Source organism: Fusarium tjaetaba (assembly GCF_013396195.1).
Source record: "Fusarium tjaetaba strain NRRL 66243 chromosome Unknown NRRL66243_c0000026, whole genome shotgun sequence".
In the NCBI taxonomy this organism is placed as follows: Eukaryota; Fungi; Ascomycota; class Sordariomycetes; order Hypocreales; family Nectriaceae; genus Fusarium; species Fusarium tjaetaba.
Window position 1 is genome coordinate 172,957 of NW_023501222.1, and position 24,683 is coordinate 197,639.

At 50.2% G+C, this 24,683-nt stretch overlaps 7 protein-coding genes across 7 annotated transcripts; 4 read left to right on the forward strand and 3 right to left on the reverse strand.

Moving 5' to 3' along the window:
- Positions 1-395: 395 nt before the first annotated feature.
- FTJAE_1409 (NADH-ubiquinone oxidoreductase 24 kDa subunit mitochondrial) lies at positions 396-1,431 on the forward strand (the record flags this gene model as incomplete). Its single annotated transcript, XM_037347293.1, has 3 exons — positions 396-518; positions 637-927; positions 1,063-1,431. 3 exons carry the CDS (start codon positions 396-398, stop codon positions 1,429-1,431), a joined length of 783 nt encoding a protein of 260 aa, XP_037211494.1.
- Positions 1,432-1,725: 294 nt separating this feature from the next.
- On the reverse strand, positions 1,726-3,447 carry FTJAE_1410 (nitrile-specifier 5; the record flags this gene model as incomplete). Its single annotated transcript, XM_037347305.1, has 1 exon — positions 1,726-3,447. The coding sequence occupies one exon, from the start codon at positions 3,445-3,447 to the stop codon at positions 1,726-1,728; it is 1,722 nt and encodes a 573-aa protein (XP_037211495.1).
- A 1,253-nt stretch (positions 3,448-4,700) lies between these two features.
- On the forward strand, positions 4,701-9,513 carry FTJAE_1411 (uncharacterized protein; the record flags this gene model as incomplete). The annotated part of the gene is made up of 4 exons (XM_037347316.1): positions 4,701-5,660; positions 5,718-6,203; positions 7,019-7,480; positions 7,540-9,513. The coding sequence occupies 4 exons, from the start codon at positions 4,701-4,703 to the stop codon at positions 9,511-9,513; spliced, it is 3,882 nt and encodes a 1,293-aa protein (XP_037211496.1).
- Positions 9,514-10,677: 1,164 nt separating this feature from the next.
- Positions 10,678-11,547, reverse strand: FTJAE_1412 (rasp f 7 allergen; the record flags this gene model as incomplete). Its single annotated transcript, XM_037347327.1, has 1 exon — positions 10,678-11,547. One exon carries the CDS (start codon positions 11,545-11,547, stop codon positions 10,678-10,680), a length of 870 nt encoding a protein of 289 aa, XP_037211497.1.
- Positions 11,548-13,998: 2,451 nt separating this feature from the next.
- On the reverse strand, positions 13,999-15,003 carry FTJAE_1413 (N2 N2-dimethylguanosine tRNA methyltransferase; the record flags this gene model as incomplete). Its single annotated transcript, XM_037347338.1, has 3 exons — positions 13,999-14,344; positions 14,456-14,623; positions 14,762-15,003. The coding sequence occupies 3 exons, from the start codon at positions 15,001-15,003 to the stop codon at positions 13,999-14,001; spliced, it is 756 nt and encodes a 251-aa protein (XP_037211498.1).
- A 1,506-nt stretch (positions 15,004-16,509) lies between these two features.
- On the forward strand, positions 16,510-19,224 carry FTJAE_1414 (Axial budding pattern 2; the record flags this gene model as incomplete). The annotated part of the gene is made up of 1 exon (XM_037347347.1): positions 16,510-19,224. The coding sequence occupies one exon, from the start codon at positions 16,510-16,512 to the stop codon at positions 19,222-19,224; it is 2,715 nt and encodes a 904-aa protein (XP_037211499.1).
- Positions 19,225-21,486: 2,262 nt separating this feature from the next.
- Positions 21,487-23,593, forward strand: FTJAE_1415 (phosphatase; the record flags this gene model as incomplete). The annotated part of the gene is made up of 7 exons (XM_037347358.1): positions 21,487-21,522; positions 21,899-22,193; positions 22,306-22,379; positions 22,475-22,559; positions 22,612-22,818; positions 22,871-23,131; positions 23,199-23,593. The coding sequence occupies 7 exons, from the start codon at positions 21,487-21,489 to the stop codon at positions 23,591-23,593; spliced, it is 1,353 nt and encodes a 450-aa protein (XP_037211500.1).
- Positions 23,594-24,683: the final 1,090 nt, after the last annotated feature.

Sequence of the window (24,683 nt, forward strand, 5' to 3'; positions counted from 1 at the left end):
CATCAATGACGGTTTATGGGGATGTTCATCATCGTAAGTTAACCATAAAAACATCGATGATTGAGCTTTTCTGAGTTCAAGATGAGATAGCTTCCATGAGATGGTGAAGTAATGTAAATGGAAGAGAGCCACAGGTCCATCTCCACTTACAACTTATGACGGACGATACTGGTACATAGGTACCTCTCCATCGGCCCACACGGGGACGGCTAAACCTTGGGCCAAACACACCAATCATTGACGTTGATTTTGCAAGCAGCTCCAACTCGAATTGTAATGCTCGCTACGACGGCGACATTTTGACAAGACCCGGAACCGACGACCTTGGAAGCCCTCCCGCCTTCGCGACGACACCCGCTCCGCTCGCTCAGAAAAGCATCACCAGACTATTCACAATGGCGAGCAAGCTCACTCCCCTCATCCGCTCCGCCATCCGGCCGGTGTGCCGGGCTGCCCGCCCTCAGTCTCGCACCGCCTTCTCTCTCACAGCCAGCCGACGAAGCGACACTCTCATGGTGGTAAGTAGGCCAATTGGCGCTGTCAATTGCGACCCTGGACCATAGATCATGAATGATCTATGGGCGCGCAATTGCTAGCGATGAGAACCAACTTGTCTGACCTATGGCCGTATGACAGCATCGAAACACCGAGGACAACAACCCCGACATCCCCTTCAAGTTCAACGAGAAGAACCAGACCGTCATTGCCGAGATCCTCAAGCGATACCCTCCCCAGTACAAGAAGGCTGCTGTCATGCCTTTGCTAGACCTCGGCCAGCGCCAGCACGGCTTCACCAGCATCAGCGTCATGAACGAGGTCGCCCGTCTTCTTGAGATGCCTCCTATGCGAGTGTACGAGGTTGCCTCTTTCTACACCATGTACAACAGAACCCCCGTGGGCAAATACTTTGTTCAAATCTGCACTACGGTATGTTGTTTTCCCACATGAAGCACGGCTTTGTCGACTGCAATTGCTCCACGCTAGTCTGGCAATGACGATTAGACGCCATTGAAGATTACCGGATACTCTAAAAGTACAACCCACTAACAATTGCACCAATAGACACCTTGCCAACTTGGTGGCTGTGGATCTGATGTTATCGTCAAGGCTATTAAGGAGGAGCTCGGAATTGAGCAGGGCCAGACCACTGCCGACGGTCTCTTCACCATTCTCGAGGTCGAGTGCCTCGGTGCCTGCGTCAACGCTCCCATGATTCAGATCAACGACGACTACTACGAGGATCTCACCCCCGCCTCCGTGAAGGACCTCCTCAAGTCTCTTCGGGCCCAGGCTACTGCTTCCGATCCCTCCACCGTCAACGTCCCCAAGCCTGGTCCTCTCAGCAGCCGAGACACATGTGAGAACAGTGCTGGCCAAACAAGCCTTAACGCGGAACCCTGGGGAACCGAGACCACAAGGGCAGACCTGTAGAATTATAACATTATTATCTCTCTTTTTTTTTAGTTCAATAGCAAGAAATGCAAAAAGTGTCCGGCGGGAGGAGGCTTCTACTGTACATAGCACCATGTCAAATGCTTTCCCAGGTATAGAATGCGTGGATTCTCGTCAATAGCAATATGATATGCTGTGTGAAGTATTGTGTCTGCATAGGATTTTGTTTCTTCGCTCCATTCGTTCATTTGATACAATGGCCAAAAACATGTTACGCCAAAAAGGAACACTACATCCAAATCAACTGCCTGTCCAGTCCCTCATGATTTTCACCTAGGAATCGCCCACACGCAAGATCCAGCCATCCCCGAGACGCTGATTGTCCTCACCAAGACCTCCCCAGATCAAAATGCCGCTCTCCTCAAGTTCACCCATCGGGGCGCTCGCAAGCCAGCCTCTCGCCACAGGCATCTCATCACTGTTATCATCGTCGTATGGCTCAAGATCAAGCTTCGTCCACTTTCCTTCACCTGTCTTACGGCCGACAGCTTGCCACATGGCAGCGGTAACGCTGGCGGCTGTCATGCCCAGAGGCGGAACTTGGAAGGCCCAGACATCGTTCAAGAACTTGCCTGCACCATCGTGGCCCTCTGAGCTTGGGTCACGCTCACCCATGGTCAAGACAAGATACTCGTATCCAGCCCCTGAAGTGATTGCTTCCAAAGATGCGACACTTCGGGGTTCGGGCCAGATCTGAGCTGGTTCGGCGTGGATTTCAGTTGAGTCGGTGTTCGGATCACTCTCGAGAATGGTTTGCCAACCACCACGGGCGCGAACAGCAACTTCACCTTTGGTGCCTCTATCGTCAAAGGTCTCAACCTCGAGGTGGAGGAAGTCGAGTTGTCCTCCAAGCTCGCTTTGTCCATCAAAGCCCCCGAAGCGGAACAGGCGGGTTTTGCTCACACATATGGCGCTGCCACCTCGAGAAGGGCCTGGAGCAGCTGGAAGCTCAGTCCAAGTACGGTCATGGACGTTGAAGGCCCAGATATCATTGGTGCGTTCGCCACTGGCGAGGCATCCTGAATGAATGAAGAAGGTACCATAGCCATCCGACTCTTCATCTACAGCATCTTCAGCCACGTTACCAACAACAGGAGCTTGAGGAATGCCTGTCTTAGAGGTGTCTCCGAGTGCCCACTGCCCCCAAGTCTCGGGTTCCTTGGGCCGCTTAGGAGCAAAGTCCCGGGGCCGGCTGATCGATGTGGCTGTGTGATAGCTTCGCGGGGCAGGTTGGGGGACAATTGCACCACCTGGAACGACAGGGGCAGGGTCAAGATATGTCCATGTGTTGGAGCGAGTGTCAAAGACCCAAACACGGCCACCTTCGTTCAGAGGCCGCATGTCGGGACCTCCGCGACCACCGAAGAGAAAGATACGGGACCCGATGACAGCAGTAGCATGGCCGACTCGTGAAGCTGGGACGTCGCCCAATTCCGGCTTTTCTGGACCAGCAGGCTGCTTGCCTTTGGACTTGCTTTCAACCTCTTCATCTGAAGATTCGTCTTCTTCTTCATCATCCTCTTCTTCGTCATCCTCCGCAAGAGAAACTTCGTCGAGCTTTTTCTCAATCTCCTCTTCGTCCGGCTTCTCGTCGGACTTGACTGGCTCCGGGGCCTTGGGCTGAACGGGTTGCTGAACCTCAGGCTTCTTCGGCTGGGCATCTGGTTTAGCCGGGGATGCCTTGATCTTGAAGTAGTCGGCCCCAGCCGAGGACCAAGGCAAAGTTACGACATGCATATCATTATCGACGGGCTTTCGGGGCTCGATCTCTCCGCCAAAGAGGTAAGCGGTTCCGTGGACAATATTGAGAGAATGTGAAGAACGGGGGACGTCAGGGGCATCAATGCGCTCCCATGTTCCTTTCATAGAACTCTTCTTCTGGTGAGTTGCTGAGGGAGCGGATGGAACGGAAGGCATAGGCATGGAGGGGAGGTTTTGCTGGACATTGTGGAGGAGGTCGGTGGTACGACGCTTGAGTAGAGAGAAAGATTCCATGATGATGGATTTGGGCCTGAGGGCCGATAAGTGTGAGCAATACTGGTAGTTAATCGAGGTTATAGGTTTATGTGCACATCAACTGAATGAAAGGGATGATGTAGGAGGAGAAAATGAAACATGCAAGCCCAGTCAGCGGCGGGGGGAGCTTACAGTACGAAGTGAGATGATGCTGGCGATATTGACGGGGATGACGTAGGCGCGTTTACGCCGATTTACAAGGGTCTCTACGGATAATTATAGATCTTGGGGGTCATAGTGAGGCACTTATTATCGGCACCAAACTTATCATGAGCTTGACTCTTTAATTCCTTCATACCAATCCAAAAGCTGGACTCCTTTTGTCGATGCATGTGATGCAGGCCATGCTTTGCATTGGATCTGAAGGGCTGAGCTTGCAGCGGACAAGACGGACGTTGAAGGGACCTGCGGGGTACAGTAGTAATAAGGGACCTAACGCAGTTAATACCTACCTCTCCATCCATCTTAGCTTGGGCTAGGTACCTTAGTCTAGCGGCCGAAGCTGTAGAGCTTGGGCTCAGCCAAGACGTCGTGTAGAAGTTGTTCTCGATGGCTATCTCTTCCTTCATATATCACTCTCTTATAGAGAATTGACAAGACAAAGAGTCGGATAGGTCCTGTTTCACAAAGGGAGGCATCAAAGCCTCCAACAACTAGTCTACCAGAGAAATACTGCCTAGTGGCAGTGCAAGCTAACAAGCTGACATACCGCATTGAAGCGGAGCTTTAGCTTCAGCTCTAGAGGCTCGACTCCTGCTGAATCTCGATTGTCCCAATCGTGAAAAGGGTAACTGAAGATCTGAGGGATGAACAAGGTCGGATTAAACAACACTCGAGAAACAAAGCATTGTTGTGCCTCGATATTTATTCAACTTCTAACATAGTTAGTTGACGCCCAGTCCATTTCAAGAAGCAAGGATTATCAGCCCCCCATGTCTCAATGCTCTGGGGCCATTGGCTGCCACGAAACGGGCAGATTTCCTCTCAGACTCTGGGCGATGAGATGCAGGTGAAATGAGCAGCTGAAGCGGCAGATCGCCAGCGGTTCGCCAGTATCAGCAGACTGGACGCCTTCAGCTTTCATTTCCCGGCCCTCCAGACCATATATACAGACGATTCCGACATGAAAAACGCCGGCTCGTCTGTATAGTACCCCCAATCAGCCTCATAAGCCTCTCGTTTCATGCGCCGAGCCGCCAGTCAGCCTTCTGGGACGCTAACGCTCCGCACACATGGATGAGATATACCACAAGATCGCCGAGTTCAATTCACGGCGAATCGTCCAAACACACGACGTCCTCTCGTTCAAGTATAGTGAGCTTTGGAGCAGGGATGATACTGGCATTGTCGACTACCATGAAGGAGTCACTACAATACCTGATGTCGCCTCCTGGCTGGCCATGGAGACACGAACAGGAACAACAGGACCAGAGTCACTAATTCTGCGCCTGATATGGCCTAAGTTTATCCTCGACGATAACTGCGTTGAGCTTCCCGAAGATACCAAGAATCAGATTTTAGACAAGTTTGGTCTTGAGCTTGCATATAATTACTTCTCGAGTTGTGTCGCTGGCGTCAATGCCTTTCCTGAGATTGTTAAGTCTGAAGCAAACCAGCAGGCCTATACCTTTTGCTATGCGCCTAAACTTGCGTCTATATGGTCACATACTCGCTTCAGGCCACCTTCTTTTCGACCAGGTGTCACATATGGCATGATTCTGGCTGGCGATAAAGAGCAGCATTATTTGAAGAAGCTACTCAGGAGCAAAAGCAAATGGAGCCTCAGCACAGCAAGCCACGCCATGTTTCCTGCATTCCTCTTTGCTTTCATGTTCCATGGGGAGATTGAGGTAACGCAGAACAACATGAAGCCTGGTATCCAACAGATAGAAGCGCGGACAGGGTACTCAGACTTCAAGACTGAACGGAAGCATATCGCGGCTGGTGAGCTAGGCACACTGAGCGCACAGATGAGTGGATTCGCAGTCCGCCTAGCGAGTACAGAGAGGAAGGATAAGACGCTACAGAAGCTTCTCGAGTTTGTCCAGCAACGACTGAGCCTTGGCCAAAGCTCGAACCCTGAAGCAGATGAGCTGATGAAGAACCATGTCGGCGTTCTCCAGAAACGGTTGATGATGCAGGCCATGGACAGGGAGTATACCTTGAAGAGAGTGCAAATCCAAATTGATGTGGTATGTCTGTCGGCCCTAAAGAGAGATGTTTCACAAGGATTACTGACGTTTCGCCAGTTGAATAACCTCATATCAGAGAACTACAGCCTCTCCAACTACATCATCTCCATATCTACTCTTCGCGACGCTGCGTCCATGAAGACACTGGCGTTTGTGACAATGTTCTTTTTACCAGGCAGTTTCATTTCGGCTCTCTTCTCGACCAATCTCTTCGATTGGGACAGTGTGCAAGGTGACGGGGGAGATATCGGGGTCAAAACCACACCGCAGTTTCGATTATACTGGGCCGTCACCATACCACTTACCCTCATCACGTTTATTCTATATTTTATGTGGGCTGAGTTCTCCAGCTTTGACCGGAGCCAAAGAAGAGAGCGTAGAAGATGGGGCTTTCCCAGAACTGAGAGCATGAAGGCTCAAGATGAAACCCGGTCACCGATGCAAGTATTGAAAGACCAACGCGAACGTGTTAGTGAGGCGTATGCGATGGCAAAGAGGAGACAGACTGTCTTTGGACAAGGTGATAAAGATGAATCAATAGGTGTAAGGAATGAATAGGCCAAGTACTGATTACTGAAGATACCACTCATTTCTAATGCGTTGGATTGTATGATAGCGACGTTTGGAGTTGGTTAATGATTTGTATGCTAGGGAATACTGGACGACGGTGGAGGCGACAATCTCAATCATGGATGGCATTGTTGAAAGACCAAAAGAGCACAATCTCTATGAAAGGAAGAGAGGAAATGCTATGTTGATCTAGGTACAGTTCGGGATCTTTTTTTGCCCCGCGGTCGAGACTCTGACCCATGTAACATTTTAACAATCAAGAATGGAAATGGGCATCCAATACAATGGCATTCTCTTGTCCAGACCTTCCCTCTTCCATTTCTTCGGTCCAGCCGTTGAATCTCGATCCCATCTACCTTCCTCGAGTCCCACATGACGGACGTAAAAGTAACAGCTCAATTGGTCATTTTTAATGTGCCCAATCGTGCTGAAGTCGGGGTATAACCTCCGACCACAAACATCCATCCATACCCGCCCGCATGATCGAGGCCTGGGCCTCTAACAAACAGCCCGAGATACAGTAGATGTATGGTGCAGCACCTTACACACGAGAGAACCAACATCTAACCTGATCCCTTCTTCCCCTCATTCCATCCCCTTTCCTCTTCTTTTTTCTGTTTTTTTCCTTCTTCCTTACCCTCTCGTTTTCTTATTTCGGCTGTTTATCTTTATGTGCGCCCGTTATTTTGAGGCGCCGTGACGGTTTTACAAGCTTCATTGGAGGCTTGTGCTGTTACGATCGCCGATCTACGTCAGAATTGACTGCGAGTGACGAACTACCTTCCTAGTCACATCAGCAGCAGCTCCAGCGCAAGAATCAAAACAAAGCAGCACGATTTCCGAGGCCTTCGCAAGACGACAGGTCGCGGGTCATCGCAACAATGGCCTCACGTTCAGCTTCAGGTACTACTAACCCAGCACTGGGGACCGTCGTGCCTGCGCAGCTCGGGTTCCTCGCCATCTTCAACCCTACGCTTGGCAATACCGACGAAACCATCGAGGATCAGATCGTCTACTATGCCTCTGTTACAACACAAGCCGCGCATAATAAGCGCAGGCGCACTCGTGGCCAACCGACCCAGAATATCTCTCCAGAAGAGCGAAACGAGCGTTTGCGACAGATTGGCCTTGCCCAGGGCATGGCTAGCTTCAGCCGCGGTTTTGCGAGCGGTTCAACAGTAGACACTATCGACACTGAGAAGTCAAGAGTCATACTCCATGAGCTCGAACCTGGCTGGTGGATTCTAGCAGTAAGAATACCATGACTTTTGTTGTTCGTCTTCAACACCATACTCACCAATGATACTAGAGCATCGACCTCACAAAACTACCTCTCCCTCCTCGGCTCACTACTAAGAAGAGCGAAGCCGCCGAAGAACGGTATGAATACTCCAGTCGCGAGATGAAACCCGCGAGCCTGTTGTTGCGCGATCTGCTGCGAGCCCATAGCATCTTCCTCATGCATCATGACTCCTCGTTGAGCGCCCTCTTCGTGCGTAACAAGAGAACCAAGTTCATCACTATATTGAGTCGATATTGGGATCTCTATCTTTCGACCTGGAACGTCATGATGCATGGGAACCCAGCTCGTGATATTTTTGGAGGCATCCCCATTGCGGCCTCTGGTGAGCTAGGCGTAGGCGTCGGCGAGGAAGAACGCGGCAGCGGCGAGCGAGCCGTATTGGAAGGACTAGTTGGGAGAATAGAAGGGCTCGTCGATCTAGTTGTTTCCAAGTTCGGCGACTACAACCCCGAATCGCCTCCTCCAAATGACCCCTATGGCGACCCTGAGCAATGGTTAGGGACAGGAAGAGAACCTGGTCCCGATGACGGTGCCATCTTTTTGGGTACCGGCGCTCTGTCCAGGAAATCAGTGAGAGACGTTACTCACTGGATGGAGGATCTATACACTTGGGGTAACCACGCTTATGGTATCATAGAGAGCCCAACATCGGTTCGGCGCGCAAAAAGGCGACGGGCAGCGGATCGCCAGCAAGCGGCCCAAGATCAAACAAAGGTACCAGAGAGCGAACTCACGACATCCCCAGCCGGGAAACAGGTTGGGGAGGGTTCCGACAAAGAGCAGCCCCAAATCCAAGTGACTGAAGATGGCAAACTGGAAAAGATGGTTAGCTACCTCAAGCTGGGATATGGCACATACTGGTCTCTTCCTGGCGGCACTGGTAGTCGCGATTCTCCTACCAAACAGCCCGAGAGTCCACAGCAGGATCCTGAACCTGCCCAAGACGCAACCAAATTGGCACGGCCCAGCCTCGCGGAACGCACGCCTTCGTATGAAGCTGCTGGCCATTACTTGATTGGTTTAAAGGGGGAGATCAATGAAGATTATAGCGGAACCGAAAGTGGAAGTTCGGACGATGCTGGTGACGGGGCAAACAACTCTCGTACTGTCTTGCGAACTGTAAACATTGAGCTTGAGAGCGAGGCTCTGGATAGACCAGAGGCCATAACGGTGCGTGACTTTGAGCATCCGGCCAGTGCTCTCACGCAGTCGCAGGTGGTAGGGAATATGATACCTGGCTACGACTCCCACGATCTCAACAAGGCAAAGAAACTGCGCGTTGTTGTCTACGTTAACCGACCATTCATGTTCACTTTTCTGTTCAATCTACGAACCGACTCCCTTGCTATGGATTCACTCTATCGCTCCCTTCACCATCAACTCGCTCCTTTACGCAAACCTCTTCTTCTCTCAACAAGCTATCGTCCGGAGCGTCCTGAGACCGATGCGGGTTCTGGCAGTAACCACTCTGGAAACAACATATATGATCTCGTCTGGGATCCCGTCTCATTGACGGTTCATTCATCAATACCAAACATACCAGAAGTCTACGATGATACGGAACCGTGGTCCCGTCCTGATGCTCTCAACACTCACCTTCACCTGGTCAATCTCTACATTGGTACAAGGTCCCGTTCAACTGCTCTTGAGCGTACCCAAAAGTCCAGCCGTGGATGGTGGATCGTCTGGACACGTCTGCTCGACCGTCAAGAAGATGCTGCCGCGGGGAATCTCTCTACAATTCACGAAGGCGGAGCTGGCCCAAACACAGACCAGCACACCTCTCAAGATGAAGGAGAGAGGAAATATTCTGGACCTGATCCCCGACATCCGGATATTGCCAAGGAAATCTTCCTCATCCGCCGCGCAAGCGATCACGTCGGGTTCCGAACAGATTCCGCGGAGGGCGCAGGTAAGCTTGCCCAGGGCATCGGCGTCGATACACGCCGCTACGTGGAGGAACTATTGAACCTGCTATGAAAGGTTTCAGAATACACTGCATTCCACTAAATTCATGACTTACGACTTGGAGTTGCTATTGGAGGCAGTGCTCTATGTATCAAGCCGCCTTCTTGGATAAGCATGAGAGCACGCAAATGATAAATGCAGTACGATAGACGTCCTGTATCCAAACATATATGCATGTTACGCATACGCAATACGCGCGGCTGGGCCGGGGGTCTTGAGAGTCTGACAATGCCTATATTTGTACCCGTATCGATAGCTCGTATTCAAAAACGCCTCTGTACGGCGTAGAATCATTAACTAGTAGCCAACCGTGTCTATTCTTGCCCTTTCTTTCTTTCTCCTTCAAGAGGGATCAGAATCCCTTCGTGCAACGCTGCCTGTTTTCCAGCCGAGGGGTCATCAATAAAGTCCTAGCTGAAGGGAGTGGCTTCGTTAGACTACTCCAGCTCCAAGACAGAGTATGGAGTACCCTCTCATTCACCCCTGGATACCAACTGTTTATTGACTAACCGTGCTATGACATCGACCACCCACAAGGAATTTGTTTTAGTGCAGCAATTCGTCATTATGAACCCGAGCGATATTCATTACCAGAGTCAAGCTCCCCATTTCTGTTGGTTGATCATTAAATGTCCAAGTTTCAGCTTAAACGAGAATTCATTAGAGTTGATCGCTAATAGACCATGCTAAGGACATGGGTTGGTTGAGTTAGAGGTCATTGTAGCGACCAAAATACCAGGATCACAAATTAAAAACCCGCTCGCTTCATCTGCCCTGAGATTAGATTCAAAATCAACAGTGCTAGGCGACATGTCACAACAATTGAGGGGAAATCATATCACACAACATAACGTAATGTAATGTAATGTAATCAAAAGTGCAGTCCCTGATTGAGGGTGCTGTATTGTTTGTCTATCCGAACGGCGTATCCAAAGTTTATGTACATAGAAGTCAACGACTGTCAACCGGAGCTGATTCGCCCAAGAAACCAAAAACACCCCAATCCAGAATCTCCAGGTCTAGGTCCAAGTGGTACCCAAGTGCCTTTTTTATGTCTTACGCCCCAGCGCCCTCGGGGGTGAAGAGATTCCCGCTTCATGAAAAGTAACAGTCGTAAGAAAAGGGTATCCTTCGTATTGTTTTCATGATTCAAGAAAACGTGTTTGGGCGTGGCGCTTAGTTGAACCACCACTCGACCTCGGTGCGGCCAGAGTCGAGGCTGCCCCAGATCTCCTCGTAGACCTTTCGGCTGACATCAATGTCGTTGATGGCGCAACCCATACACTTATCGGCGACCCTAGCCTGGCAGGTCTTGCCGTTGGCCTTGATGGTGATGGTCTTGCCGCACATGGGGTTGTTGTTGGAGAGCTCGCCCATCAGGAGGTGAGAGAGCGCGACAATGTTGATGGAGTCATCCTTGCCAGTGTCGTTCTCACCGCAAGCACCTTGACCAATATCGTAGTAGGTGAACTCACCATGCTTGGTGTCAGAACCGCCAGAGGAGCTGCTGCCAGAGGAGCTACCGCCAGAGGAAGGCTTGGCGGCCTTCTCCTGCTGAACGGGAGCGACCTCAGTCTCGGGCTCGGCCTCCTGCTTGGGGGCCTGAGTGGTGGGCTTGGGGGCGGGAGCCTGGGTAGTGGGCTCGACGGGAGCGACGTACTGAGAGGTAGGCTCAGCAGCAGGAGCAGCCTCAGTGGTGGTGGGCTTAGGAGCAGGAGGAGTGTAGACGCTGGTGACCAGAGTAGTAGTAGGGGCAGGAGGAGCAGGCTTCTTCTCCTTCTTGGGAGCAACCTTCTTGGGGGCGGCCTGAGTTGTCTCGGGCTGAGGAGCAGTAGTAGGCTCGGCCTCAGGTCGGACCCAGACGGTGGTAGTAGCATCGACCATCTTGGTAACGTACTCGATCTCAGTCACCCACTCAACCTCGGTGACAACAGAGCGCTTCTCGTTCTGGTGGTGACGGCGGTGGTGGATTCCGTGAGGGTTGGCATGGGGCTGGGCAACAGCCGCAGCGGCGAAGAAGGCGGAAGCAAGAGTGAAAGACTTCATGTTGATATATGGATATTGTGTTGTTGTTTTCGAGTTCTGTTATTCAACCAAAGAGTGGCTGTAGCTGTGATACGTCTGGTGTGTAGACGAAAGGGTATCTCAACGCGATGGATTGCTAGGCAAAGGAAGGATGGTTTAGATTCTGTTCCACAGGAATGAATCTATTTCAAAAAAGAATTGAATGAATGGACGTTGACCGTCGTGTGAGGGAATGTGTGCGTGAGAGAGAAGAGAGTCCTGCTCAGTGCTCAGGTGGGAATGAGTGGTGTTTGAACTCGAAGAGATCGTAGGTGAAGAAACGAAACAAGGGGAGGAGCCGACTCTTCCTTTAATACTACGCCTCGCCGTAAAAGACGGCGCCGGCTCATTATGCTAGCTCTTAAAAGACTTGGCTTTAGACTAACGTTAGTACCTTACCTCCTAGCCAGGTACCGAGGACTGGAGGTGTGCCATCCATAACCAGCGCTGAACGCAGTGTGTCCGCAAGCAATCCGCTGGAACTTGTGAGTCAAGGGTACCGCAACTGTAGGCAAAAGAACCGCAGGCGGCGGCGTACCGGATTCATCCCCGGTAGTGGGAGCTGAGAGGGAGTTCCGCTTTGGGGGGCCTGACCACGCGTGGTTTTTTCCCAAAGAAATCCACCCACAAGCATAGCCCACACACCCAATTCCAAGCCAGTCAGTCTTTCTCGTGCCTGTGTGCCTGGCCTTGTTCCGAGGTGGATGGTGGAGACGAAACGGGCCACAGCACGGACGTGGCAAGCTGCCATCTCTTTCGCTCCTCAGGAGGTTTTCACCGGGCCATTGGGATCTGCTGGAGCCAGCCATAAAACACGTCCCTGAACCATGCAAGCGGTCTGCCCTAACAGCTACGTAAAAAAAAGCCAGAGCGGCGAGCGCTACACAGCCTGAGAAGGAGGCCTGCGGAGAGGACAAGGAGAAGCAAAATCAACCCTGTCGCCCTTCAGGGGTGCCGTGGCACCATCAAGGGGCATTCATCGTATTGTGCTGCAAAGTTGATCGCCAGCCTCCTCGGTCATAACTGAACCTCAAAACCCGTCCTCAACCAGCTAGCTGCTTCATCTGTAAACGGCTTTGCGGGGAATAGCGAGTCACGTATTGCGGGCCGCGTCATCTCAGTATAGCGAAGTTGGAGAGGTCTTGAACGGAATCATCAGAGTCATCGCCGAGCAACTTGATTTTTCAGATCCCGCACCACCTTCACAGAGAACGCACGCAGTCCAGTGGTCCGGCTCGAGGCATGTTTTCTCTCCCAGGATGTTGTGATTGGTCAATCTGCAAGGGGCCGCCCTGTCGTCAGCTTCCGAGTTAGATCTTGTCAGGGCTAAGAGGCAGCCAATGACAGTCTATATGTGCCTGACGATGGCGGGAGGTCAGCGGAGCGAGAAAACAAGGAACATCTGGCACTGATGGAGCACCAAAGTTGGTGGAGGGGAGACACTGTAAATCGATCTCTGAGTTGTCCTGCTCGCTGGCGCCCTATACCTAGCCCGAAACGCAGAGGCTTGAGAGGCTTGAAAGCACTCAACGAGTCAACGTGCATCCGGGAGGTGTGGAGGACGCCATACGCCAAGTTGAAACAAGACCCATTTCTTCCCAGGTTCAGGACAACGTTAATCTGGGTGCCACCTCATCCACTCATCAACAACCCAACGGCTGGCCTTTGCTGACATGGCTTGCAGCAGTAGGAGGAGTTTAGAAGCCTAGAAGAGTGAGAAAGTACCAGAAAACCCGGTGGTGTGAGGGAAATAAAAAAGTCTTCTTTGCCGCCTTCTCTTGCTGGGTCATTCGGCATAATGTTGGCGCCAATGCATGCGTGACGTTCTCATTTATTGAGTTGTGCTCCCAGTCATTACTCCATTTGTTTCGTTGTCTGTGTGAACATATATGCGCTTTCACTGTGATGCGATGTGATGAAAATCTTACGGTGTGCTTGGGAATTTCTTGAGAAAGATGCAGGCCACAATGACTTGGTTTTCTTTGCTATAAGCGCAGACTTCATTGGTCCAGCTTGTACAGTGTCTATTATTGTAACAAAGACGACAGACAAGTCTCAGGCACATGTCGCTCGGAGGATAGTCAGTAACGCAGGTGTTGGTGCTCTGCATTTCTATTCTCTCTTCCACGAATTCCGAACCCTCGAATCGGTGGGAAAGTCAACAGTTTGAGGGGCCATATACCTCCATCATAACGACACATACTCGGAGCAATACTGGGGGCGGAATATCATTGAGTCGACTCAAGAACCCTTGGCGATGTTACATTGAAGTCATGTTGGTCAGACTTACTATGCAGTCCTGTCAGCGTCACTGTGTTTCCTCATGAAAGGATCCAGTCGGGTCTCCGCGTCAGGACTCAACAATGCATGGACAGTTTTCAGGCGCATGCCAACGAAGATGCTGTGTAGACAAAGCTTTCCTGACCTTTTTTATCATCTTGACAGTTGAGGCTGACTTTCTTTTTTGGTAGATTTGGTTTGGCCTGTGGTTGGGCGGCTGGTGAAAGAAAAGAGGAAAAGACCTTGTCGCTGGAAAACGGGCCTATCCTCGTCGAATATTTCTTCGACCTTGAACGCTTTCTTAGCCATTTTGACAAAGGTCATGTCCGCGCGTCTCCTCTTCTTGAAACAAAAGTACACGACAGCTGCGGGGTTGAGCTCTAATAGAGCCTTAAGCGTAGACATCAGCAGAGGGAAAGCAGGTTCGAAATAGACACATTCACCAGCCAATATCACGTCTGGCTTTTGCTCCAGCACGGCAGCTGGCAAGTCTTCACCCCTACAGTATATGAACAGACCAGTCAGCTTAGTGGCTCGCCCGCATCTGACGAGGGGTATGGTACGGCAGAGGAGGATGTTACACATGACAAATAAATTCAAATTCACGTACCAGTTGAGCACCATCGCCTTGGCTTTGTCTTGTAGGTTGTTCAGCTCGATGTTGTGCTTCATGAGCTCATACATCTCCAGCTGGTCCGTCACTAACAACTGATTCTGAAGCTGACATTCTAAGGCGACGGCAAGACCGATGAGACCGCCGCCAGCTCCAAGTTCCAATCTATGACCAACGAGTCAGCAAGTCTACTCCGTCTTCGGTTATACTCACACTGTCTATGCAGACCAAGACAAAGGACCCGGTCCAAGTCACATGCATGCGATAGCAGTGTCGAAGTTGAAGAAAGAGCGCGAAACTCACATCCGAGCGTCAGCAAGACGGTCTTTGTGGTAACGCAACATATGCTTGCCGAGAAGCATTCCCGCGGGCCACGTTTGCCCACCACAACCAGATCGCACATCTTCGTGCACCTTGAGAGGACTGGAGAGAACGCCATCGAAATCGACAGTCGCAACACCACTGGCCTTGAAGGACGGCAATGGAGCAATGTCCTCGCTGATGGTGACCGCGTCCATCAGAGGGGACGACGGTGGACTGCTCATTGCGAAAGAGTTGTCGCTGCTCGGGCCTTCGCCTTCGATTTCAGTCCCTTGGCTTTTGCAGAGGGTCGGGAAAAAATAGACTGCACGGAGTAGTCGGATCTATCACGACTAGTCGCCCTCAAGGGATAGTGTTGAAAGTCGAAGGGATACCGATGCAGTGGAGCTTGAGAGGTACTGCCCTGCAGATATTACTAAAGCAAGGAAGATGGGTTTGTTCTATTCAAATGAAGCAAGAGGAATAACTTTCTATGGCTTTAGGTTGTCGTTCCGCCCCTTCAGGTAGGTTACTCCCTCTTGCGCCTGCTAACCTAGAATATGATAGCCTTCTATCGATTATCAATGAAAAGCACAACTGCCCTGTGTGTCACCTGCAGACTTTTTCCCCTTCTAATAACTGGAACCTGTGACATCTCTTCCTAGGTACTCGACCGCTCCTCTTTTGCCTCTTCTACTGCTTTTTGCACTTGCATACGTGTGCGATCCAGACTCAAATAGACCCTTTTTATTTTTGTTGGCATCCTCCGCTTAAAGAGTCATCGAAACAGTTGAGCGATTGGCTCGTTAAAGGCTCTGCGGGACTGGCGATAACGATTAAACTAACTACGTATACCAAAACTCATACTCCGTTTGGATAAGGGCTCCTCCACAAAATAAATTCGCCGAGTTGCCCTTCAACATAAGAAATCGGGTGTGATCCACTGCTGCCTCACTCGGGCGAGTGTTGCTCGTTACTAAGAAAGCTGAAAGAGTCAAGGGTCGACTCATGTTACATCAGGTTGACAAGCTCCCAGGGAATGAATGGCCCAGATGATGATATCAATCCTCAATGGCCATGCTGAGTTTAACGATCAAGGGAGGCGTTATATGATATCATAGCCAATATATGCTCTTTCAACAACACCATTGCTAATTATTGACTCTCCCTCTCCAGCCTTCCTCCCCTAGCTTGATGGAGCCGGTATCCCGTCAACCTTCATGATTGCCATGTCGATTTTTTCATCATCATCATGCCGAGTGGCTACGATGTCTCACCAGTCTCTCCGGGCTACCAGGCCTTCCATAGGAATGTTGACGACAGCTGTATCAGCCTACAGTATCGTTTCTTTGGTTCTACCCGCCACACGTAATGTCTCTCCATCCCACGGGAAGTTCAGTTCAGTTAACCTGAGACATCTTGCCTCCTCTTGAAATGGGCGAATGGATTCAACACCGTTCCCTTAATTGACTATCACCACCAATTTTTCTCCCGTGGTTCAAAGAGGCTCAGTGGAGAAGCTATACAGGAATGAAGGGCTCAGTATTCCTCTAGCTCAAGTCTTCAGCTTGCCAGCCATCAATATGTCATTCACGATATGCCTTCGTACGGTCGTCTGTCTCCCGGCCTTCCTGTTTCTCACTTCTCTTTCCTTCATCCTTTCGGCTCTGTTCAGCAAGTTCCTATTCACCTGAATGGCGTTTCATGTAATCCTATTCGAACTTCGACACTGAAGAGTGTATTGTCATGCCATGATGACTTCCTTCATACTCGCTGTTCTCCTTCTCACCATCTCAGGACTCACAAAATCTCAGCCAACAATCAACTACCCCATTAACTCTCAGTTACCACCAGTAGCCCGGGTAGACGAACCCTTCTCTTACGTCTTCTCTCGTTACACATTTCGATCAGACTCCAAAATATCATACTCACTTGGGGATGCGCCAAAATGGATTTCTATCGACAGCAAAGATCGCCGGCTATATGGCATCCCGACCAACGACACCGTTCCCAGTGGCGATGTGGTAGGGCAGACAGTAGAGATCATTGCCAAGGATGATTCTGGCTCGACATTGCTAAGTTCAACTCTGGTTGTGTCCAGGAACAAGGGCCCCTCCCTCAAAACACCACTTCTGGAGCAGATTAAGGATTTTGGCGACTATTCGCCGCCATCATCACTAATCTCGTATCCTTCTACGGAGCTCAGCTTTACTTTTGGTGCCGACACATTTGAATACCAGCCCAATATGATCAACTATTATGCGACTTCAGGCGATGGCAGTCCCTTACCTGCTTGGATGAGGTTCGATGCTGGCTCATTGACATTTAGTGGCAAGACACCTCCTTTCGAGTCACTTATCCAGCCTCCCCAAACTTTTGACTTCCAGCTTGTCGCTTCAGACATTGTTGGCTTCTCTGCCGTGTCAGTTGCCTTCTCTGTAATTGTGGGTAGACACAAACTCAGTGTTGACAACCCCAACATCACTCTGAACACTACCAGAGGGAAGAAGCTTGCATACAGCGGGCTAGCAGATGGCATCAAGCTTGACAACAAGCCTGTGAAGATCGATGAACTTGAGATTTCGACAGACGGGATGCCGGACTGGCTGTCCTTGAACAAGAAAACATGGGATATCGAGGGAACACCAGGAAAAGGCGATCATTCAACCAACTTCACCATCACACTCCGCGACACATACCAAGATACACTCAACATATACGCCACTGTCAATGTCTCCACTGCTCTATTTAGCTCAACTTTTGACAGTATCAAGGTCGAGGCTGGAAAAGATGTCGATATTGATTTGCGGCCTTATTTCTGGGACCCTGATGACATTGACCTTCAGATTTCAGCCAGACCGAAGAAGGATTGGCTAAGGCTCGATGACTTTAACATCACCGGGAAGATCCCAGTATCGGCTTCAGGAGATCTAAATATTTCTGTGACAGCTTCGTCCAAGACTCTAGATGACACAGAGACCGAGGTTCTAAATTTGAGCGTGATACCATTCGAGTCTACATCTTCGTCGACAACTCAGTCTCGCACTTCATCAACATCTACGGGCACGTCTTCTTCTGTCGCACCCACCGAAACCTCTGCAGAGCCTGATTTACAGTCGTCTGATTCAGATGGGAGTCTGACAACCGGTACCCTCCTCCTCGCGATTCTTCTGCCTCTTCTGGTCGTCATATTTCTTTCTATGCTGCTTGTTTGTTGTCTCCTTCGGCGCCGTCGCAAACGACAAACATATCTCTCGTCCAAGTTTCGCCATAAGATCTCCGGGCCTGTCCTCGAGAGCCTTCGTGTCAACGGGGGCTCGGCGGCAATGCGAGAGGCCGACAAAGTCGAGATCATCGCAGCTACAGGCAAACAACAACGCCGCCCGATAAGGACACCTCATTCTGAGATGGATTCGGAAACGCTAGTTATGGCATCTCCAACATTAGGGTTCATGGCAACACCTCTTGTTCCTCCGAGATTCGTCGCTGAGGATTCTAACACCAGTGTATCTCGGTCCTTCGGTACATCCAACAGCGAGGACGAAAGAAGATCATGGGTCACAGTTGGAACTGCAACTGCAGGGCGGCCAAGTCGTGACTCTCTGAGGAGCCAACGGTCGAACTCGATATTATCACAGTCAACTAGTCAGCTGATACCACCTCCGGTATTTTTATCAGATGCAAGACGGAGGTCTTTCATGGGGGGTAATGATGCAGCTGACTCCTCGCTCAACGGTCTCCCCAGCATCCAATCTCAAAGAGCATTATTCCAGCAGGGCTCTGACTACTACACAAGTGGCAATGAAAGCTCACTGGCCTTCGCTTCCTCACATCTTTCCAGTCCAAGGCTCCTGACCAGGGTTCCAACACAAGCGCCAGATACTGGGCTCGGTTCTCATACCTCAGTCGCTGATGGTGAGGACCCTTCAATAGGGGCAACTCAGAGCCTGCCAACATTGAGACGGCCGGAGCTAGTACGTCTGTCCACCCAGGAACTACTGGGAGAGGATGTTGACCCTAGTAGCAGGCCATGGTATGATTTAGAGGCACCCAGAGGGCTTTTCAGTGACCCGTCGTTTGGTTCCGGGGAGAACTGGCGTGTGTACGAATCCCAGCGCGATGTAACAGGCGCGTCATATCACCAGCTCGTGGACGAGTCGCCTTTCCATCCACTTCGACCAAGCACGGCGATGAGTTCGAGCCGTGATGGAGCACAGCCTGGAGAGCGGGCAGACTCGGATCTGATATCCCCAAGCCAATGGGGAGATGCTCAGAATAGCATCAGGGGATCATTGGCGTCTTTACGGCAAGGTTTGGGGCATTCGATGAGCAAGTTGTCTCGCTTAAGTGTAGATCCGCTCAGTGTTCCTGGCAGCAGACACTCGAAGCCAGCAGGAAACTCATCGGTGAACTGGAGAAGAGAAGATTCGGGTAAGTCAGAAGGTGGCAGTTATGCCTTTCTCTGAGTTGAAGGATAGTGAGTTGAAGGACAGTGTTGAAGTCCTGTATTGATGATGTATATGTTGGAGCATGAGATACCCTGGCGCTTTGTATTTGTTTGCTATATTGATAGTTTCCTTCTCTTCTTTCCTTTTCCTTTTCCCTCCCTTGGCGTGTTGCTCGGGAAAGGATAATTTAGATATTGTTCTCTCTATAGATGGGGTCTCCGAAAACATTTTTGGTCTAGATGAGTAGCACAAGTCCTCAAACGACAATCATAATTTCACTAGATAAATTAAAAATTCTCAATATCTTAATTACTAGCAGGAAAGACTTCAACAACAGGTTTTGTACTGTAAGGCTAATTGGCGAAAATAGTCTTCAGTGGCCAGTGTTATAGGGTAAACTAAATAGACAAGTAGTGGAGGTAGTCTGAGGTATTGCGTATCATCAGGGTTGACAGCTTGATGTGCAGACCTATCCCTTCTTGTAGATTGCGAATTACTTGAATAATATAACATGAACCCTTCATTTAACTTGAAGATAGGCTCCCTGGTTCCCATTTCTCTGGCCCTCGGGGATAGCATCATCCTCTACCAAAGAAGTGATCAGCCACAACCGCAGCCACAGCCCTATCTACTATCAATCAAACCTCAAACACGCACGGATGGGGATAAGAAACTGGGCTTTGTAATTTTTTGGAGCCGGACCGGACCGTCATCAAGGGAAGGGCACGCGACCTGATCTGAGGCTTATGTATATGTAGCATCGGATCAAATCAGGTTCTGAACAGGTAATTCTCAACAGCCATTCAAAGCATGCAGAGTAGCACAAATGAATAATACACGCGGCTAGAAGTGGCGAGGACAAACATGGAAATTTTTCACGCGTGACAGTGAAGAAAAAAAAAAAAGAGCGAACGAGAGGGGACTGTTTAGGCGCCAGCGGCTGACGGAACTCTTACACGGCACGACGCACTCATGCAAAGTTTTTTACCCTCTCAACTAATTTTCATGCATGCAGAGGACGGTTTTAAAAAGGCTCAACTTATTTTAGTGTATGAATGGGGTGATGGTTTGTATGGATGCGTACCTACATCATACCTAAGGTATCTACGGAGTAGTCAGTGACGTGAGGTCATTGTATCACCTCGAGTTATTTCATACAAAGCGTGGCTGTTAGTGGCGGTCCCATTCCTAGGTATCCATGGGAACAGGGGTTAACTAGCAGAAGAGCAGCCCAGCCCAGATTGATGATGTAGGGACAGGAAACAGTTCAGTGTATTCGCCCCTGCCTTGGACTAGAATGGTGCTAAGACTAAAGTAGTTGAGCTCTTTCAGATGGGATGGAGGAGCGAGATATTACGGTTGAAAACACCTTGATTGGCACATGCTGATAGATATACTGTGCCTATGATTATGCCTCGTCGAGCACAAGATTCAGCAATACCTGAGGTATCTGTAGATGAATGCTGCACTTGACAGTTCCCCCGAGAAAATGCATAGATCCATAGGTAAGATTCATCCAATACCTTATTAGTTACCTGCGATACCCCCGCCTCATTTGATTTTCAAAGCCCGCGCCCCAGCTAAAAACGTCCACCACCTAGGCACCTAGGTAGGTATGTAGGCCTTAGGGAGCAAGAAAACATGAGACCTAAGTTTAGGGTGACAAGATAAACTCCATAAAAGGTATCCTGAACTTACCCTAAGTTTATACTAAGTTACCTAAATATTTTTGTCACTTAGGCTTAAGATCCTAAGTTTTATTTCCTCCCCTACCTAGGTAGGTAGGGAAAGGTACCGAGGGTCGGGTGCTATTGTTAGGTAGGCAACCGCTCACCTGGGGAGCTCCAAATTTGGTGATCACCACCACTGAAGCCTAGGGATCGCATAGCTAGCCACAGCACTAGCCCCCCGCCCGACATCACCTCACCTCACCTAACCTCAACAATCCACACATCCAGATCCATCTCTCACACGCCCAATCTCCCTCTTCCGCAACCTTTGCTCCCGGCGCCGGCATCGTAGTCTACCCCATTCATCATCTTCTTCTCCTCCTCATACTACCCATACTCATACTCCCTCGTGTTCTTAAGCAAATATCTAAAATTCTCTTGTCGAGCGAGATCTTATCTCGTCATCCGCCCCTCTCCCCCGCCAACCCCTCGTCGGTCGATCTTCCTCATCTCTTCTCTCCTCTCTTCCGCTCGCCATCCTGTCTCGTCCCAGCAACGCCTAGGCTTTTTTTTCCCTTTTCGATCGAACCGACCATAACAATCTATAGTCATGGGTCAGACTCTATCAGAGCCCGTTGTCGAAAAGGTGCGTCTTGTGCCTTTGAATATCTATGTGCTCGTCTCGATCATCTGCGCGGCTCTGTTCGGTTTTTTTTTTGTTTTGCATTCGGCCATTGGGATTTGGCACTCGGACCTGGCGCGAGAGGGGCAATCTTGAGCCCCTCACCCAGCGCTGGCGCTGGAGCCCACGCAATACCAATTTCACCAGCCGCGCCTATATTCTCAGCCTTGTCGGGAATATCATCGACCGCCAGAGGTTTTGGGCTTGTGATTTGGCTCTCGCGATATCATTATTTTCCACCCCCATGTTCACATACTGATATCCGCTTCCCCGATGTTTCCGTCGGCTGCGTTGTCGTCGTCAGACCAGGTCCCGCTAACGCTTCTTTTCTATCTCACAGACTTCGGAGAAGAGTGAGGATGAGCGCCTCATCTACGGTGTTTCGGCCATGCAAGGCTGGCGCATTAGTATGGAGGATGCCCACACCGCAGTACTCGACCTCGACTCAGCCAAGTCTCACTCCAGCAAGCTGTCCTTCTTCGGCGTTTTCGACGGACACGGTGGTGACAAGGTGGCACTATTTACCGGCCAAAACATTCACAACATTATCTTCAAGCAGGACACTTTCAAGTCTGGTGACTATGCTCAGGGTCTGAAGGATGGTTTTCTCGCGACCGATCGCGCTATTCTCAACGGTATGCGCCAGCTTTTTGTCTTCTCCATTCTCCGCCATACCCGATAATGGACAAATTGTCGCCTGGCCTCCGTAATAACAATTGCTAACGTGTTATGCTTTGCCAACATCAGACCCCAAGTACGAAGAAGAAGTTTCCGGTTGCACAGCCTGTGTCAGCTTGATCGCTGGCAACAAGCTCTATGTTGTCAGTTCGCCCCTCGTCTTTGTTCCCTCATTGGCTTTCCCCTCAATATCCCGTTGGAGGATGACATGCGGCAAGAAGCTGACACGTAAATTCAGGCCAACGCTGGTGATTCGAGAGCTGTTCTTGGTATCAAGGGTCGTGCCAAGCCTTTATCCCAGGACCACAAGCCCCAACTCGAGAGTCAGTCACATCACTCACGCAACACGAGCGATAGTACTGACATCCACACTAGACGAGAAGAACCGAATCACAGCTGCCGGTGGCTTTGTCGACTTCGGCCGAGTGAACGGAAACCTCGCCCTCTCGCGTGCTATTGGTGATTTTGAATTCAAGAAGAGTGCTGAGTTGTCCCCCGAGAACCAAATTGTTACAGCCTATCCCGATGTTGAGCAACATGATCTTACAGACGAGGATGAATTCCTGGTCATTGCTTGTGATGGTAAGCTACGTCGGCTCGAGTGATGAGGGAATAACAGTACTCACTAGCATAGGTATCTGGGATTGCCAATCCTCTCAAGCCGTGGTCGAGTTTGTCCGACGAGGCATCACTGCCAAGCAGGAGCTCGATAAGATTTGCGAGAACATGATGGACAACTGTCTTGCCTCCAACTCCGAGACCGGTGGAGTTGGCTGCGACAACATGACCATGGTCATCATCGGCTTCCTCAACGGAAAGACCAAGGAAGAGTGGTACGAGGAGATCGCCCGCCGGGTCGCCAACGGAGATGGCCCTTGTGCTCCCCCTGAGTACGGTAAGGATGATACCCGCTCGGTGAATTGGGTTGGACCTCCAGACATAGACTGACGCGAAGTTGATAGCCGAATTTCGAGGACCTGGAGTCCACCACAACTTTGAGGATAGCGACAGTGGCTATGAGATGGATCCTGAAAACAAGGGACGAAGCTTTGGAGTTGGTGGGTACCGAGGCCGGATCATTTTCCTCGGCGATGGCACTGAGGTTCTTACGGATTCAGATGATACAGAAATGTTTGACAACGCCGACGAAGACAAAGACCTCGCGAGTCAGGTCACCAAAAACCCGTCCTCCGCCGAGAAGGACACCGTTCCTGTAACCGCCCCTGGCGCCGCCGCCGATAACGCTTCCGCCGATACGAAACCCGCCGATGCAACCGTTACGAAGCCCACCGACAAGGACGCAGCGGAGGAGGTGAAGAAGGAGGCCAGTGCCCAGGAAATCAAGAAGGAAGAATAGGTTGTGGTCTGAAATTACGGGGTAACTGGTTTGAATTCAACCTGGGTGTCGCTTCTCCCTTGCACCTCCGGTTATGTTTCTCGACTTTCTGGGAAGTTTAAAGGGCAAGTGGTAGATGGTGGTCACGAGAGGGGGTTGTGATATTCTCATGTTAAGTCAGTCTTGCATCTCAACTTGTCGGTGTATTGGTGTCAAACCTGGATCTGGATCGTGCGTTCTTCGTCGACTTGCCGAGGCGCATTACGAGAAGAACGAGACTCGGGAAGGATATCATGTTCTGGGCTGAGGCGGATACAAGGAAAGGAAGGAAGGAAGAAAGAAAGAAGAGCGAGAGAAACCTTTTTTTGATGTTTACGCACGCATGGGATTCCCATTTTCTTCACGTCGCCATGAGATCATCCGTCTCATTCCACTTTTCCATTGCGAATGCCAGTCTCCCCCCTCGCAATGCTGGGATGATATGCTCGATATGGTTGGATTGCTTTTAGAGGGATTAAGACGCAGTATAGCATATACAGGACACTAACTGACGGCCCAATTTTGTTTTTTGAACGGTAGGCTCGATTCATCCAGACGTGAGTTGGGAATCATCTATATCCATATTTCTCCAGGGGTTTTCATTGTACTTCCACATATTTGACACTTTTGTAATGAAGGTGAACATTGGACTGATCTCAAGGGCAACACAGACTCTAGGGGAGGAAAGAAAACTCAGGACCTTGACCCTAAGTGATGAAAATATTAGGTAAATTTAGCCTAAGCTTAGGGAACTCTGTGCTAAGTTTATTTTGACACCTTGTATTAAGGTTCGGTGTTTTCTTGCCCCCTGAGGGAGACTGTAGTTCTTAGTGCGAGAAGTCAAGATTTGGTGTTCTCATAACTTCGTTTTTATTTATCAATGTTCTGGCTTTCGTCTCGCCCATCGTCTTGAAAAATATGCTTTTGCTAGTGTACATGGTATGTCCGTGATTTTCTATCATAATGTGCCCTTGGAAATATAGGTAAAATCGGAAGGCATCCTACTAGGAATTGTAGTATACAGGGTGGAATGATGCAAGGTGCGGGCAATACGGCGTTGTTATATGGGGAT